The 16,628-nt window shown below is 38.9% G+C and overlaps 1 protein-coding gene across 6 annotated transcripts in view; it reads right to left on the bottom strand.

Annotated features, from left to right (window-relative positions):
* SH3D19 (SH3 domain containing 19) overlaps positions 1–16,628 on the bottom strand; it is a 207,824-nt gene that overhangs the window by 10,878 nt on the left and 180,318 nt on the right. For all 6 annotated transcript variants that reach the window (XM_032246418.1, XM_032246419.1, XM_032246422.1 and 3 more), the window contains 7 exons: positions 13,744–13,812; positions 13,435–13,575; positions 8,468–8,540; positions 6,789–6,919; positions 3,939–3,997; positions 1,899–2,101; positions 1,061–1,113 (listed from right to left, as the gene is read on the bottom strand). In XM_032246418.1, coding sequence (XP_032102309.1) covers positions 1,061–1,113; positions 1,899–2,101; positions 3,939–3,997; positions 6,789–6,919; positions 8,468–8,540; positions 13,435–13,575; positions 13,744–13,812 — 729 coding nt within the window. The remainder of the gene's footprint in view (positions 1–1,060; positions 1,114–1,898; positions 2,102–3,938; positions 3,998–6,788; positions 6,920–8,467; positions 8,541–13,434; positions 13,576–13,743; positions 13,813–16,628) is intronic.

The following is a 16,628-nucleotide window of genomic DNA, read 5'->3' as shown; positions in this document are numbered from 1 at the left end:
CAAAAAAAAAAAAAAAAAAAAAAAAATTAGCCGGGCATGGTGGCACATGCCTGTAGCTACTTGGGAGGCTGAGGCAGGAGAATCACTTGAATTTGAGGCAGGATGATTGCAGTGAGCCGAGATCACACCACTGCACTCCAGCCTGGGTGACAGAGTGAGACTCTGTTTCAAAAAAAAAATTTTTTTTTAATTTTATAAATCTAATTTCATAGCTTCAGAGCATTCTCCCAGTAATCGTCATATTTAGGTTGTTTCCAATTTTTTCCTTGGATACTAGCACTACTCCCATCTTTGTGACTCAAACCCTATCTCATTTTTTGTCCTTTTCTTAGGGTGATAAATAATAATGTGTACTTTCTCTCTCTCTTTTTAACACTCACATGCTTACAATTGCTTGTTTAGTGTTGAGCTGCGCTGAATCTTTTAACTGAATAAGTTAAATGGTATTTTATTGCTGCTTTATTATATATTTTCTTGATTACTAGAAAGGTTAAATATTTTTTCAATATTAGCCACTTATTACATCTCTTTAATGAATTCTCCAATCGTGTCTCTTTTTTCATTTTTTTTTTTTTGAGATGGAGTCTTGTTCTGTCACCCAGGCTGGAATGTATTGGTTAGATCTTAGCTCACTGCAACCTCCGCCACCTGGGTTCAAGCTGTTCTCCTGCCTCAGCCTCCCAAGTAGTTGGAACTACAGGTGTGCACCATCATGCCTGGCTAATTTTTGTATTTTTAGTAGAGATGGGGTTTCACCAAGTTGGCCCGGCTGGTCTTGGACCCCTGACCTCAGGTGATCCAGCTGCCTTGGTCTTTCAAAGTGTGGGGATTACAGGCATGAACCACTGCGCCCAGCCTTTATTTTCATTTTCTATCAGGGTTTGCATGTCTTTGTATGAGCTCTCTATATAAAATATGTTAACCATCTATTTATTACAAATATTAGTTATATGAATTGAAACATTAATTTATACTATATTCTCTTGATAATTATTATTTTAATATTCCTCCTAGAGTTTGAACCTGGCTGTCACTACAGTGATCTGTTCAAGCAGCCTACCTGAGAGTTTGAGCCAGAATCTTCTTTTTTGGTTTTTGGTGGTACCTTTGTGCCTACATTAAAACAACACATATACACAAGAAGTCAGAACATCAGATGTGAAGGCCATATAGTATTAGAAATAAATGGCTGGGGTGGGTGGTGGGAGTGAAGAGTCTGGGATTCCACACCAGTCTCTTCATACATTGCCTATGTTGCCTTAACCTGTACTACCCTCACTGAGCTTGTTTAGTTAATTGTAAAGTAAACACAATTACTGTCTTTATACATTAACAATAATCTACAGTTCATTTCTGTTTAAAACACTTTGCTATTCATTTATTTATTTATTAGAAACAGAGTCTGGTTTGTTACCCAGGCTGGAATGCAGTGGTACAATCATAGCTCACTGCAGCCTCGCCTGGTCTCAGGCAATCTGCCCACCGTGGCCTCTCAAAGTGCTGGGATTATAGGTCTGAGCCACTGCACCCAGCCCCTTTGCCATTTCTTTTATGAAGCTATTGCCAGTTAGCTAAAATACTAAAACCAGCTCTTTGAGAGATGCCTACAAATAATGTCTATCCCACACAAATTCCTGTTTTAAATCAGTTTTCCTTCTTTTTTTTTTCTTCATTTTAGATTTTGGGATACATGTGAAGAACATGCAAGACTGCTGCATAGGTACACACATGGCAGTGTGATTTGCTGCCTTCCTCCCCTTCACCTGTATCTGGCAATCAGTTTTCCTTCTATGTTAAAAATATGGCAATATGGATTATTATACAGCTTAAATATAATGCTATTATTTGGTTTATTTGAATTAGGACATGACATAATAAAAAAAATTCTCTATACTCACTTAAAACATTTGCACCAGAGGTGGGATAATCCTCAACAGGCTCCACAAAGTTCAGGGGGAAAATCCCAGGTCTGCCACGAACTTCTCCTCTCGCCCATTCCTCATTTACATACTCTTTAAGAATAATAATTTCTCCCTCTGAGAAACTCAACTCATCCTTCTGCTCTCCAATATATTCAAACCGAGCAACACATCTTAAGCCTCTGAACAAAGAATACATTTTGTGGGTTAGACTAGACAGTGCTTTCAAATACTTAAAAACCTTCCTCCAGTCTTTCAATAAATATTTATTCTGTGTTTACTATGGAATAAGGTATACTAGGCTAAGTTGAAAATATTCCATGAAAAAGAGTAAGTTACACTTTCAAATAACAGATATGAACCTATTCACTCAGAAAGGCTTAAAGCTCAAGGTCTCGGAGTGCACAGAGCTGGGTGTTTGGTTTACCCTGCTGTGTCTTTTGATCATCTTACTCCCTAGTCTCCCTATCTTTGTATCCTTGGGCCATAGCAATCTGTAGTCCAGTCTGAACCCTTTCAATCATAAATGCACTGAGTTGAGGAGTGCTAACCCTGAGAATCTCAGGGCAATTCATCAAATTTCCTGACTATGAATCAGGGCAGATGCAATGGGCATCAGCTGGGCAGAGTAGATGCTCAATAGATGCTGTATAAATTAGTGAGTTGGCCTTAAATACTAGGAGAAGGTAAAAAAAAACCCAGAAACTTGGCATATCATAACACACAGTCTTGGACCCAACTCTGTTGCCTTTAAAAATGATTTTTGTATCTCCTTTAAAAGGGCTTCATTTCTGACTCTTGGAACAATGCTTACATGATCTGAAATTTTGACTGAAAATAAGATAAAAGCAGAGATAAAATTGTGTCTCTGGAAGGTATGCTTTAATATTAAACCCTAGATTTGAGGGTTTAGAAAGGAAGTTTCAATAGCAACAGGCTAAGGAGAAGCACTGCCTAAAGAGAAAAGGTTGATTCTAGCTCCAACAGAATTCTGATTTAAGTCAGATCAATGGGTCAATGCCTGTAAAAGCCCACTTCAAATTCAACCTGCTGAGACACAGTATATGCTGCTTAAAAATAGAGAAAAACTGAACCTGAAATAGAATTCAACTACTGTGGATCACAAGTTTTCTTATTTATGATAACCTTTGCATTTGTTTTCTAAAGTCCTCTGGGAGCATCTCCTTATGTCTGACCTATTCATAGACAGGTTTACAGTCTTCAGCAGGTAATGAGTTCTGTTAATTTGCTCATTTAACTAGAATATAAAGTTGCATTGTGGCAGTGTTTTAAATCACAAAAGAGTTACAATGATGTTTAAAAGGGTATATAAATTCAGGGAAAGGTCCTCAGAGATATAGGAAAACCCCTTCAACTTAACTCTTCCTTCACTTTCTTCTATTTCCTCTTAAAAACAAAAAAATACAAAATGTCTAGCAGTTTTTGTAAGATTAATATTCCTATAGGATTTAATTATTTCCCATAACAAAATTACTTGAAGCTTCTAAAAACTTGGTAGATAAACACCAGAAGGCCAGAATAAAATGCAGTAAATGATGAAACTATCTCTGCTCAGCCTAAGTCTAGGCTGCAGGGAACATTGGCATAGGCTGCTTTGCTGCTTTCTCCATGTCCTGCATTGATGTGGAGAGTTGCTTAGGTAAGCTTCTATCAGCATGTTCATGATGCATTATCATCAGAATTTTAACACATTGTCACCTTTTAAACAAGTTTTCTTTGTAATTAAAAAGACACTGAGAATCTGAGTAATCACCCATGTGAAGTGTTTTCTTTTTAAATAATAAATAAATAAATAATAGAGACAGGTTCTTCCTATGTGGCTAGTCTTAAACTCCTGGCCTCAAGCAATCAATTCTCCCATCTCAGCCTCCCAAAGTACTGGGATACAGGTGTGAGCTACCACATCCGGCCTTGGAGTGTTTTAAGCTTGATAATTCTTCAAGATATAGATGAATATCTCCTTTGTATTTTGTGGAAAAGAACATAAATAAAACTTACTTAACACAATGAGATGAAACAAATTCTCTTTTCCCATTTTCTCCTTCTGGAATATCAATCTAGTAAAGACAAAATCAAGGCAATAATTATGTTTTTTCAGATTTTCATGAGATAAATTTAATGTAAGTAATTAGAAAGTAAATGACTGAAATCAGTTAGTTTAGCTAGGTGTTAATCTAATTAAGAGGAACCACAGGTGCTAAATGGTAAAAAAAAAATCCTGACTTTGGACTAAAAAAAAAATGGATAACTTGTGAAGTAGCCTTCCTCGAGTACCCAATCAATTATCTTATTTGCTGAAATAAGCACATTAATATCACCCTAATTCGGACTGAATTTTCTCTATCCCACCCCCCTTTTTTTTTTTTTTTTTTTGAGATAGGGTCTTACTCTGTTACCCAGGCTGGAGTGCAGCGGCACAATCGGAACTCACCGTAGCCTTGATCTCCCAGGCTCAAGTGATCCTCCTGCATTAGCCCCCCAAGTAGCTGGGACTACAGGTATATACCACCACGACCAGCTAATTTTTGTATTTTTAAAAAAGTAGAGACAGGATTTCACCATGTTGCCCAGGCTGGTCTTGAACTCTTGGACTTAAACAATCTGCCTGTCTTGGCCTCCCAAAGTGCTGGGATTATAGATGCGAGCTGCCGTGTCCAGCCAGCTCTATTTCATATTCTCCAGGTTGAAAACTGGAGCTGAGAAGAACTTAAGATAGAAATCAGGCATCAGGCATTCACAGTGCCACACATTAGCTCTACCACATCTACTCCAAGGGTTGGCAGAATCCTGAAATACTTCTCTGACCCCAAGATAAAACATTTCAATAAAACTTGTGGATTCTTGGGCCAGGTGCGGTGGCTCATGCCTGTAATCCCAGCATTTTGGGAGGCCAAGGCAGGTAGATCACCTGAGGTCAGGAGTTTGAGATCAGCCTGGACAACATGGTGAAACACTGTCTCTACTAAAAATACAAAAATTAGCTGGGTGTGGTGGCTGACACCTGTAATCTCAGCTACTTGGGAGGCTGAGGTAGAACTGCTGGAGCCTGCGGGGTGGAGGTTGCAGTGAGTCAAGATTGTGTCATTGCATTCCAGCCAGGGCAACAACAGTAAGACTCCACCTCAAAAAAAACAAAATGAAAAAACCTGTGGATTCTCTTCACATTTATAATTGGAATATTTGCTCCCTTCAAAAATGAATAGGGAAGGAAGAAAGGAATATGTATTTAGCAAACATCTACTAAGTGGCAAGCACTTTATTTTATTTATTTATTTTTTGAGACAGGGTCTTACTGTGTTGCTCAGACTGGAGTGCAGTGGCATGATCATGGCTCACTGTAGCCTTGCCCTCCCATACTCACGCCATCCTCCCACTTTAGCCTCCCAAGGTGGCTGGGACTACAGACTCGTGACACCATGCCCAGATCATTTTTCAATTTTTTGTGGGGACAGGGTCTCAAAATGCTGTCCAGGCTGGTCTTGAATTCCTGAGCTCAAGTGATCCTACTGCCTCAGCCTCCTAAAGTGTTGGGATTACAGGCATGAGTCACTGTGCCCAGCCAAGCACGTAATATAATATTTCATTTACAAGGCTCAGTAGAGGAGGGCTGGGTTGCAATAAAATATTTGGCCATAATGCATGCAATCTAAAACGACTTAAAGCGTTGAAGTTTACATTAAATAAATCAGGGCTCTTCTTGATGAATTCTAAGGGTTTGAAGTTCTAAAACAATTTTTTAAACTTGTGGGCTTAGAAATAACACTTATACCAATAATGTGGCAGATTCTGTGTGACTGATTTCAGTGTGGTAATTGTGCTTTTTAAAGTACTGCTGCATTGGGCAGAAGAAAAATGAGGAAGGGTGCTAAAACAAACATTATTCTTAATATTAATTTAGAGAATGTGGTTGAATTTCTCCAAAGAATCAGGGCATAGATATACTGGACAATTTTTAAGGCCTACCCTTCATAATCCAAGAGACTCAAATTCCTTTCTATTTGAAAAATACAGATTTTCTGTTAGTCTTGCTTTCTAAGGTAATAGATTTTTTTTACTTTTTTCCTTCCAAATAAGCTGTTAATGCGGTTAAGCTAGGTTTATTGCTATTGCACAGTATCAATAAGTTATATGAGGGACCGACTCATTCTCTTCCAATTGATACAAATATGTGACGGCAGTCTGATTTTATTACCATGTTTCACAGCCATCCGGGCTTACACACAGCTCCCTCACACAGAAATGTTTTCACGAGTTAGGCCATGAGGGCATATAAAATTCTAGTGCTTTGATATAATTTTTCTAATCAGATTAGAAATTATTTTGTGGGTACAACACTTAACAAACCACTATCTCCAATACAAATATTTCTGTATTCCCAAATTGATTTTTTTAAAAGATGGAGATAGATAAGAATGGAAAAGAAGAAACCCAAGCCAAAATGTGCTCCAAAGAAAAGAAGTGGTACCATAACCTCAGAGAACATCTCTACCGGATAATGTAATATCATTCAATTCATGTTTACTAAATGTCTCAAAGAATTTTTATATATCCTTAAGTGCTTAACAACCCTCCAAGAACAGCTGATTCACCAGCTGACTTGTGGTGGTGGTCTTTCCCTTTAATATTTCAGACAGCATTTAGGCATTAAGTTCTAACACCCCGTAAGAGAATAATTAACCAACATCTACTTGATCAAATCTTTATTTCTAAATTTTCCAAATGCCAAATGAATCCATGAAAGCAAGAGAACTCAAATCTGGGTTTCTAGTTATTTTTTCCAACCTGTAAGTCACATAGACTTATACCACTGAGTATATGACCAAATTAAAACAAGCACGACCCACTTACAATCACTTTGACATAGTTGGCAGGAAATATGCCAGTCTGGTTCCTGCAGTGCCCTCTGTACCAGTGTGTATCTATCTTCTCCAGAAGATAAACAATTTCTCCAGAAGTGAGGCTCAAATCATCAACTTGCTCTGTAATATAAAATTAGAGTTATGTATGATGAATTATCCTGGTTGCAGATTTGATTAAAGCACAAAGTAGCATTTAGTTGTGTCCACTGAGGCAGTAATGTTTCATTGATTCTGAGAACAGATCATACTAATCAAATTGACTAAAAATGCTCTTCTTATTTTGGATATTGTTATGAGCTCCCTTTTTGAAGACCAAATTAGATATAGTTACCATGCTTTGATTGATGGGAAACGACTGGAAAAAATACTATTGTGTTAAGAAATGTTTCCTACTGTGCCAATATAAACCCTTGCTGAATACACACTGAACAATGAAACAAATTTATAGACATGGTATAATTTTATTATTCTCAATCATGCTTAAAAATCATTTTAATTTCAAATATTAACTAAGGGAGTACTATAGCTCTTTAGTGAATAAGTTTACCTATGCTAAAATAAAAATCAGCCTATCGAGTGGATAAAAAGAGATTGTAAGTAAATCAGGAGTTTATTTGTAGCCTTAGATATGAAGGGTATTTTTAAATTATTATAAAAGTATTTATATTTTAGCTGAGCATGGGTGGCTCATGCCTGTAATCTCAGCACTTTGAGAAGCTAAGGTGGGAGGATCACTTGAGGCCAGGAGTTCAAGACCAGCCTGGGCAACACAACAAGACCTTGTCCTTACAAAAAAAAATTAGCGAGGTATAGTGGCACCCCTGTAGTCCTAACTACTGGGGAAGCTGAGGGAGGAGGATCACTTGAATCCAAGTTTAAAGTTACAGTGATTGCATTACTGCACTACAGCCTGGGTGACAGAGCAAGACCTTGTCTCAAAAAAAAAAAATTATTTTGATCTCATAGGTAAGTAGCAGCTGAGAGAACTCTCAAAACAAAAGAACTTCAGTTATTAAGTTAGAATTAACTTTATTACAGTTGTTTTTTTTTTTTTTTTTTTGAGAGATGGTTTTGCTCTTGTTGCCCAGACTGCAATGGTACAATCTCAGCTCACTGAAACCCTCCCAGGTTCTCCTGACTCAGCCTCCCAAGCAGCTGAGATTACAAGCATGTGTCACCACTTCCGGCTCATTTTTTGTATTTAGTAGAGATGGGTTTCACCATGTTGGTCAGAATGGTCTGGATGCCTGACCTCAGGTATCTACCCACCTCGGCTTCCCAAAGTGGTGGAATTATGGGTGTGAGCCACCGTGCCCATCTGTATTACAATTGTTAATTAGTACCCACTATTTTGAAAGAGTTAAAGTTTGAGACTGGCAGCAATTTGCAATGTTCATTTGTAAGGGAAAGTCTCTCTCTCGGATCTCTCTTTCTCTTTCTCAGGGAGCTTCAAAGGCAAGGGTATACATATACAACTAAGCTTTCTGGAATGGCTGGGTGCAATCGACTCTTCTTGAAGTGGAATCCTGGATAAGATGACCTCTCCAGTCTAGGACTCTACAGGCACAGAAAATGAAGAAGGATGTCCTTGAGAGGCAACTCCAGGGCAGGGAGGAAGACTTACTCCTGGATTCCATGGTTCTCCCACTGTATTATTTATGTCCTTACCTGCTGGGAAATCATGAAGAACGACAGCATGAGGAGCACCACTGCCAACAGGCTTCTGAGCACGGCTTGGATCCTTAGGGGGGAAAACAGGGCTGTGAATGAAGTGTGCAGGATAGATGGTGGATTTATTATTCACTCTGAAACCAATTTTTTTTTTCATTGGAGTCCTCTTGACACAATTACATTATGAGTACAAGATGCAAACCACACAGTTGAGCCAAACAAGGGAATCATTATCAAGTTGAAGAAGAATGTGTGCTTGCCAAGGGAGGATGAAAATAATTCTCAATTAAAATATCCCCCAGTATGTTTTGTTTTTGCTTTTTTAAACTGAGAGAGTACAACAAAAGAGAACTGTTTATTTTTAAACAGTACCTATTCTACCCCAAAATAGTGGTTTTTGACCTCTTTCCCTTTCAAGCATAGCTTTTTTCTTAAAACTGTGATCAAGACTAAACCTTAAGAATAGAGTCCTAAAAGCTGTGTCTTTATTAGGATGGGAAAAGAAGAAAGTTCTATGATTTATGCTCTTGCCTTTTGTAATGAAAGGAGCTAATGACTTTCCACAAAAGTATAATTCACAAAAGTAAAATCCATTTCATTTATTACTACTTAACTAAGTGCTTTTTCTAATTTGAAAGCAATGCCACCTCCCATGCCTGGTCTGCATTTTGTATTTAATCTGAATGGTTTATTCAACAGTAGTTCTAAATAAATTAGCAAAAAGAATCTAACATTCTCTATCCATCTAGCCAATTGCCTAGATTGGCCAGAGGAGAAGGCAAAGCTGAAAAGTAACCTCTTCTTCTTGACTAGCAATTATTATTCTTAGTTTCTTTATATGAAGAGACAGGTTTATCTACATCATCATCAAATCATACTGAAGGATATTATTTGGAGTTATAACTTAACACTCTTCAATACTGACAAACTTGTGAAATAAATAAAGGCAGTTTTTGTGCCCTTTCTTGTGTCTTTACCTCCTCTAATAACTCTTGTCCCCTTAGGGACATCTATACCTCTGCCCTTCCCCTGGCCATCATGCACCAGCCTGATCAGAGTGCACTCTGAATGATGGTCCACTTTCTCCATTTCAACCCTGAAGCACCTTTGCTGAGATCTTTTCTAAACGTCACCTGTTCTTTCAACCAAAATGCCCCTGCAGAAACAAAACTTTCATTCTCTCAAGTTAGCTAAACTGAAATATAACTGAAGACGCTAATGGCTAATATTGCTTACTATATTAGCTTACCAAGATAACCCTAACATTTTTCTCATGTACTGCTTATTGCTTTTCTCTAAATAAATGAGCAACATGGAAATTTCATGAATTCTGAGATATTTTAGGTCTGATGTGGCTTTTTTTTGGACACAGGGTCTTGCTCAGTTGCCTAGGCTGTAGTGTAGTGGCACAATCACGGCTCACTGCAGCCTTGACCTTCAGGGCTTAAGTTATCCTCCCACTTCAGTCCCCAAGTAGCTGGGACTACAGACGTGCACTACCATACCTAGCTAATTTTTGTCTTTTTTGTAGAGAAGGGGTCTCACTGTGTTGCCCAGACTGGTCTCAAACTCCTGGGCTCAAGTGATCCACCCGTCTTAGCCTCCCAAAGTGCTGGGATTATAGGCATGAGCCACCGTGCCTGGCCTGGAGAAGCTTTTAATAATCATTCAGCATGGGTAACACAGCGAGATGCCGTATCTACAAAAAATAAAAAATTAGCGGGGCATGGTGATATACCCCGTGGCCCCAGTTATTAGGGATGCAGAGGTGTGAGGATCTCTTGAGCCCAGGAACTCAATGCTGCAGTGAGCTATGACTTTGCCACTACACTCTCATTTGGATGACCGAGTGAGACTCTCTCTTTTAAAAAAAAAAAAACTTATCAGCTGGGCATGGTGGTGCATGCCTGTAATCCCAGCTAATCAGGAGGCTGAGGCAGGAGAATTGCCTGAACCCAGGAGGCGGAGGTTGCGGTGAGCCGAGATCGCGTCATTGCACTCCAGCCTGGGTAACATGAGTGAAACTCCGTCTCAAAAAAATAAAATAAAATAAAATAAAATTAAAAAAAAAAAACTTAAAAAATTAATGATTATTTACATGTTGTATTATACATGTGCATGTGTGATTTTCGTTTTTTTTCTGATTTACATCTGTGAAGAAAAAGAAATGACTATTCAATAAATGGTATCAGGCTAGATGGCTATCCATTTGGAAAAAATGATGTCAAAGACCTACCACACACCAAACACAAACATGAATCTCCAAATGGACCAGAGATCTAAACATAAACCAAGCCTGGGAGGGAGGGGATAATAATTTGTGCCTAACGACCACAAACTTTCCCTTCTCTGCCTTCAATGTATGGATATCACTGGCAATGCTACTCATCAACCCAGTCCAGCAGGTGGAGGGCAAGAGGAATAGGCTAGACAGGGATACACCAACAAGGAGTCCATACAGACCACACCACTAGGGTGGGTATCTGGTAGGTAAATATAATATAATGCAAAGGTCTTTTTAATATGACTATAACTGCTAATACAAATGGTTCTGTAATATTAAGAATAGCTAATATTTACTGTTAATTCACAATGTGCTACTCACTGTGTTAAATACTTTATGTGCATTAGTTCATTTGTTAGCCATCTTTGAGATATAATCCACATACAATAAAATTTACCCACTAAAAGTGAACATGGCTTTAGTATATTCATAGAATTATCGAACCATTACCATAACCCAAGTTCAGAACATTTTTATCACTCCCCAAAGAAACCTCCTACCAATTAAGTGTCACTCCCCATTTACCCTTCCCTGAGCCCTAGGCAACCCGTAGTCTACTTTCTGTCTCTATGGATTTCCTTTCTGGACCTTTACACAAATAAAATCATATAATCTGCCAACTCTGAAGACAACTCTGTGGGCAGTTATCTCACACATTAAAAAATAAAGTTTAGAGAAGTTAAATAACCACCAAAGAAGATGGAAGGGGAACTGAATCCAAATTCCCTAAACCCAGGTCTGGGGTCTCAACCAGGTACCAGGCAACAACCTTCCACTTTTCCTATGATCCGTCTGATTCAACCACAACTGGTCACATTCATGCAATATTTTCTGTTTTCCAAGTTAGAGGAAAGTACAACACATTTGTAGAGATATTTACCTTAAAACTAGGCTTTCAAATAGGTAAGTTTTGTTTTTTAAAAAATATAGTAATAGCCATGAATCCAGAAGCATAAAAGAGGATTCATTTCATTATCACCAATAGCTGGCCATTGGAGGTCAACTCTCTGCAAGTCTATAGTAAAAGATGAGAAGGTGGTGTTTAAAGTGGAAAGAACTTTACACCATTATAAAAGAATAACTTTTGGCTGGGCATGGAGGCCCATACCTGTAATCCAAACACTTTGGGAGCCCCATGCGGGCAGGTGGCTTGATCCCAGGAGTTTCAGACCAGTCCTGGCAACATAGCAAGACCCTGACTCTACAAAATTTTAAAAATTAGCCAGGCATGGTGGTGCATGCCCGTAGTCCCAGTTACTCAGGAGTCTGAGGTGGGAGGATTGCTTGAGCTAGGAAGGTCAAGGCTGCAGTGATCATACCACTGCACTTCAGCCTGGGCAACAGAGTGAGACCTTGTCTCAAAAAAAAAAAAATTCTATTTTTTTTAAGCTTCTACTTTTCAAAAAGAAAAGCTTTTTGGCAGTATAGTTCCCACTGTTGCCATGAGTGTGTTCTGAAAGAGGAAGGACGGCTATGACAGATGGATAATGCTGTACCAAAACAGAGAAAATGAGTCAGAGGAGAACTTGCCCCATGGGGACTAAAGGAAGGATTTTGATATGCCAGCTGCAGCCAGCTTAACACATATCTATTCTGCTCTCCAAAACACAATTTTTTAGTTTCTTAGCAAACTTTAAAAGATAAACTGCTTTCTAAGAAGAAAAAATTGGAAAAGACTATGAAAACTAAACAGCAAACCAAATACTTTACTTGATCAGTATTATTTTTCATATTTACTTTATTTTTTTATTTGTACTTTTTTTAAAGGCAGAGTCTCATTCTATGGCCCAGGCTGGAGTGCAGTGGCTCAATCATGGTTCACTTGCAGCCTTCATCGCTTGGTGTCAAGCAATCCTCCCACCTCAGCCTCCTGAGTAGCTGAGACTACAGGCACGTACCGCCATGCCCGGCTAATTTTTGTACTTTAGTAGAGACAAAGTTTTGCCATGTTGCCCAGGCTGGTCAAACTCCTGAGCTCAAGTGATCTGCCTCCCTTGGCCTCCCAGAATGGTGGGATTACAGGCATAAACCACTGTGCCCAGCCTGTTTTTCATATTTACCACATTAACAGATAGTGACATTTTAACTGGATAACTTAAGAAGCTCTTTTAAAAATATGCTCCTAAAAATTGTTCAACAGCATTTTTCTTGCTAAGCTAATGCCTTTCAATAATCATTGTATTTTCCCAGGTTCCATGAATTTGTTAGGCTTAAATTGGGACTTGAGGTTGCTGCATTAAATTTCATTATTTTCTGAGCTATAATCAGAGAAATGAGGTTTACATTAAGCTTAAATCTTAAAGGGAAGTGCTTTATAGTGTCAGACTTCCATTCTGCTAGAAACCTATCCTCTGACATTTTGATAAACATGTTTACATTATTTAAAAAACAAACAGCTCTCACAGTTTAAAATTAATGACTGAGTATTCTGGTTGTTATAAGTCAGCACATTATGAAGACGGCAAAACACAAGGTAGTCACTCTGTATTGAAGTGATTAGTATGGCAGTGGCAAGTCTCTTAGTAGTAATTTATTTAAAAGTGGAATAAAATGCTACTGTAATTTTTACTCTGGTTAAAATAAATGTGCTAATAAAAACCTGAAGATGAGATATAATTAATAGTTCTATGAAATGTGCTGCGATTGTGATATGAAAGCTGTAACAATATTAATTCCTTACGTTTGGTCTGCTTCTAAGATGTTCATCAAGTGGAGTGATAATCTTCATCTGAGACAGGTGAACTCTGCCAGTGTCTTCTCCCTTTTGGCACTCCACGTAATTATTTTCCATCTGCTTCAGCATCACAAGTAGATCCCCACGCTGTAAGGTATAATACCACTCTCTGAAGCAATTATTATTTAATAAAACATTATTACTTTTTTCACATTTTAATCTTTGGAGCCTAAAGCATTTAATAATGTGTAATAGTAGTAAGAGAGGCCAGTGATTTTTTTTCCATTAATCAGTAAAGAAAGAGCTCTACTTTACCTTACAAGAGAGTTCTCCAGGGTTTTGCGAGACAATGTCTTCATTGGCAATTCCATGAGGCACAGACAGCTTAAATGTAAACCAATAAAAGGCTTATTCACAATAAAATAATCTCTTCTTAAGTTGCTGATCATTTAGGAATTTGGCACGTGTGTGCCTAAAGTGCACTTCTCCAGCAGCTAAACTCATCTGGCTTCATCATGCTCTAGATCAATGGGGCCTGCCATTTCTCACGGATGCTAGAGGCTCTTGGGAGTTGGAGTTGGGCCTATAGAACCACAAGGGCTGAACATGGCCTAACATTCCCTTAATGACCATAACCAGTAAGTTCCATTCTACAGGACAAGATCCACCAACTCCCTGGGGATTTGAAGGTGAAATACCCAGCACCTGACCTCACAACCCATCAAGGCAGCCTTTAATTTAGGGTTCTCACAATGGTGGCCTCTGAAGGCTGATCAGTGATTGGAGCCCTCCATGTACTGCTTGCCTGACAGTTTCCAGTGACTCTGAAGCTCTTCTTCTCCTAGGGTCCTCTGATACCAAGTGTCTACTTAAATCCTTTTCATGGCCTGATCCCAGCCACTTCCTGGTCCACTCAGCTCTGTCTGATCTTAGAATGTTTTTTTTTTCTTTTTTTTATCTGTACTAGACCTTGTCCAGGGGATGTTGTTTCCTGTTTTGGAAAATTTTAGCTGACGAGTGCACATAAGAGGGTCTGCACTATATAAAAGGCATACCCAGGAAATGTAATCACACAAGCTTACTTCCAACATGGGAAGAAGGCTGTCTGGGCCCTTGGGTCACCCAGGAGCAAAGATGCAGAGTGCAAGGATGTGGCCCTGTATGGCTGCCTTGGTGGTGCTATTTCCCAGCATCTTTGTCAGATTCCTAGGGCTCCCAATGTACCCAGATTCCTGGCTACCAATTTAATGACACTGTAGGCATGCAATAAATGAAAAATTTAAAGAATTATTTTGTAATGAGACACACCACTCTAAATATGCCATCATTTTGAATGTACTGAGTTTTTAAAAATGCTTTATTGACATTGTACAACTATGCTAAGAACCAAACGTGAAATCTGGTTCCCTCTGAGAAAGGGCTCTTAACACAGAATGACCAAATCAAGTAGAGGCTACAAGTGGCATAATGGTTAGGAGCAAGCGTTAGAGCCAGCTGACCTGTTCTCAAATATTGCTCCCGCCATTAACTGGATTTGCGGCCTGGGCATGTTACTTTAGTTACTTTATGTCTTGGTTTCTTATTTTCCTCACTTGTTCAAGGAGAATAATAATATCTATCTCACAAGGTTAGTGTGAGGAATAAATGAGTTATTTAATATATCCATAAAGTGCTTCCAACAGCACCTGGCTCATAATTAGTACTCAATATACATCAGCTACTGTTTTTATTTATTAATTAAGTAATCTATCCCAAAGAACACCCTTGGGTTTTAGCAATTAAAGTTTTATCAGTTTAAATGAATATTAATATATATGAATATACTACCTCCTTCTTGTCTATGCCCTTTTCTAAGGAGGATTTTTTTTAAACCTTGAACAGCTTAAAGAAAAAATAATTTCTAGGTCAATGATGGAAATGTAACACAATATAGAATTATTAATTGCTGTTCTTGTTACAAGCTACTCTGTCATTCAATTGTCAAAAAATACAAAAAGTCCTGCTCTCCTTATCATTTTTATTTTTAATGTTTTTTTAGAAAGAGTCTCACTTTGTCACCCAGGCTGCAGTGCAGTGGCATGATTTTGGCTCATTGAAACATCCACTGGGATTATAGGCGTGAGCCATTGCGCCCAGCCTCCTTTTAGTTGTTTTAGACTTTTTCAGGTTCACCTGATCAAAGTAGAGAACACATCAACTCTGTTTTATTTGTTTTGTTTTGTTTTGTTTTTGAGATGGAGTCTTACTCTGTTGCCCAAGCTGGAGTGCAGTGGCACAATCTCAGCTCACTGCAACCTCTGCCTCCCTGGTTCGAGTGATTCTCCTGCCTCGGCCTCCCAAGTAGCTGGGATTACAGGCATGCGCTAATATGCTTGGCTAATTTTTGTATTTTTAGTAGAGGCGGGGGTTTTACCATGTTGACTGGGCTGGTCTCGAACTCCTGACCTCAAGTGATCTGCCTGCCTTGGCCTTCCAAAGTGCTTGGATTATAGGCATGAGTCACCACGCCTGGCAACTCTTTTTTTTGAGACAGAGTTTCGCTCTCATCGCCCAGGCTGGAGTGCAGTGCTGCAATCTTGGCTCACTGCAACCTCCGCCTCCCAGGTTCAAGCGAGTCTCCTGTCTTAGCCTCCCAAGTAGCTGGGATTACAGGCATGCACTGCCACGCCTGGCTAATTTTTGTATTTTTAGTAGAGACAGGGTTTCTCCATGTTGGTCAGGCTGGTCTTGAATTCCTGACCTCAGGTGATCCACCCGCCTCAGCCTCCCAAAGTGCTGGGATTACAGGCTTGAGCCACCATGCCCGGCCGGCAACTCTTTTTTTTTAACTGTGGGAAATGGAGACAAAGGTTTAGGTCATTTGATAAGAAAAACATTAAAATAGAACAAAATGAATATCTCAACTACTGATAAAAACTTCTAACTGGTAACTAATAAATGGACCATGATAGTTTTTAGGCTTACAAAAAGGGGAAAATGAGGAAAAAAATCCATCCGACTTAGTAAGAACTTTCTACTTCATTTTAAAATTTACTCAGTGGGAAAAGGAGCTATTAGATATAAGCTATATCAAGATATAAACTATAGGCCAGGAATGGAGACATGTTCCCATAGCCCCAGCTACTCAGGAAGCTGAAGCAGGAGGAGCTTGGAGCTCAGGAGGTCAAAACTACAGTCCACTATGATTGCATCACTGCACT

This window comes from Sapajus apella, unplaced genomic scaffold, assembly GCF_009761245.1.
Source record: "Sapajus apella isolate SASKATOON/1434 unplaced genomic scaffold, GSC_monkey_1.0 scaffold61, whole genome shotgun sequence".
NCBI classification, from domain to species: Eukaryota; Metazoa; Chordata; class Mammalia; order Primates; family Cebidae; genus Sapajus; species Sapajus apella.
Note: the sequence above shows the minus strand (reverse complement) of the source record. Positions and strands in the feature narration are given on the sequence as shown.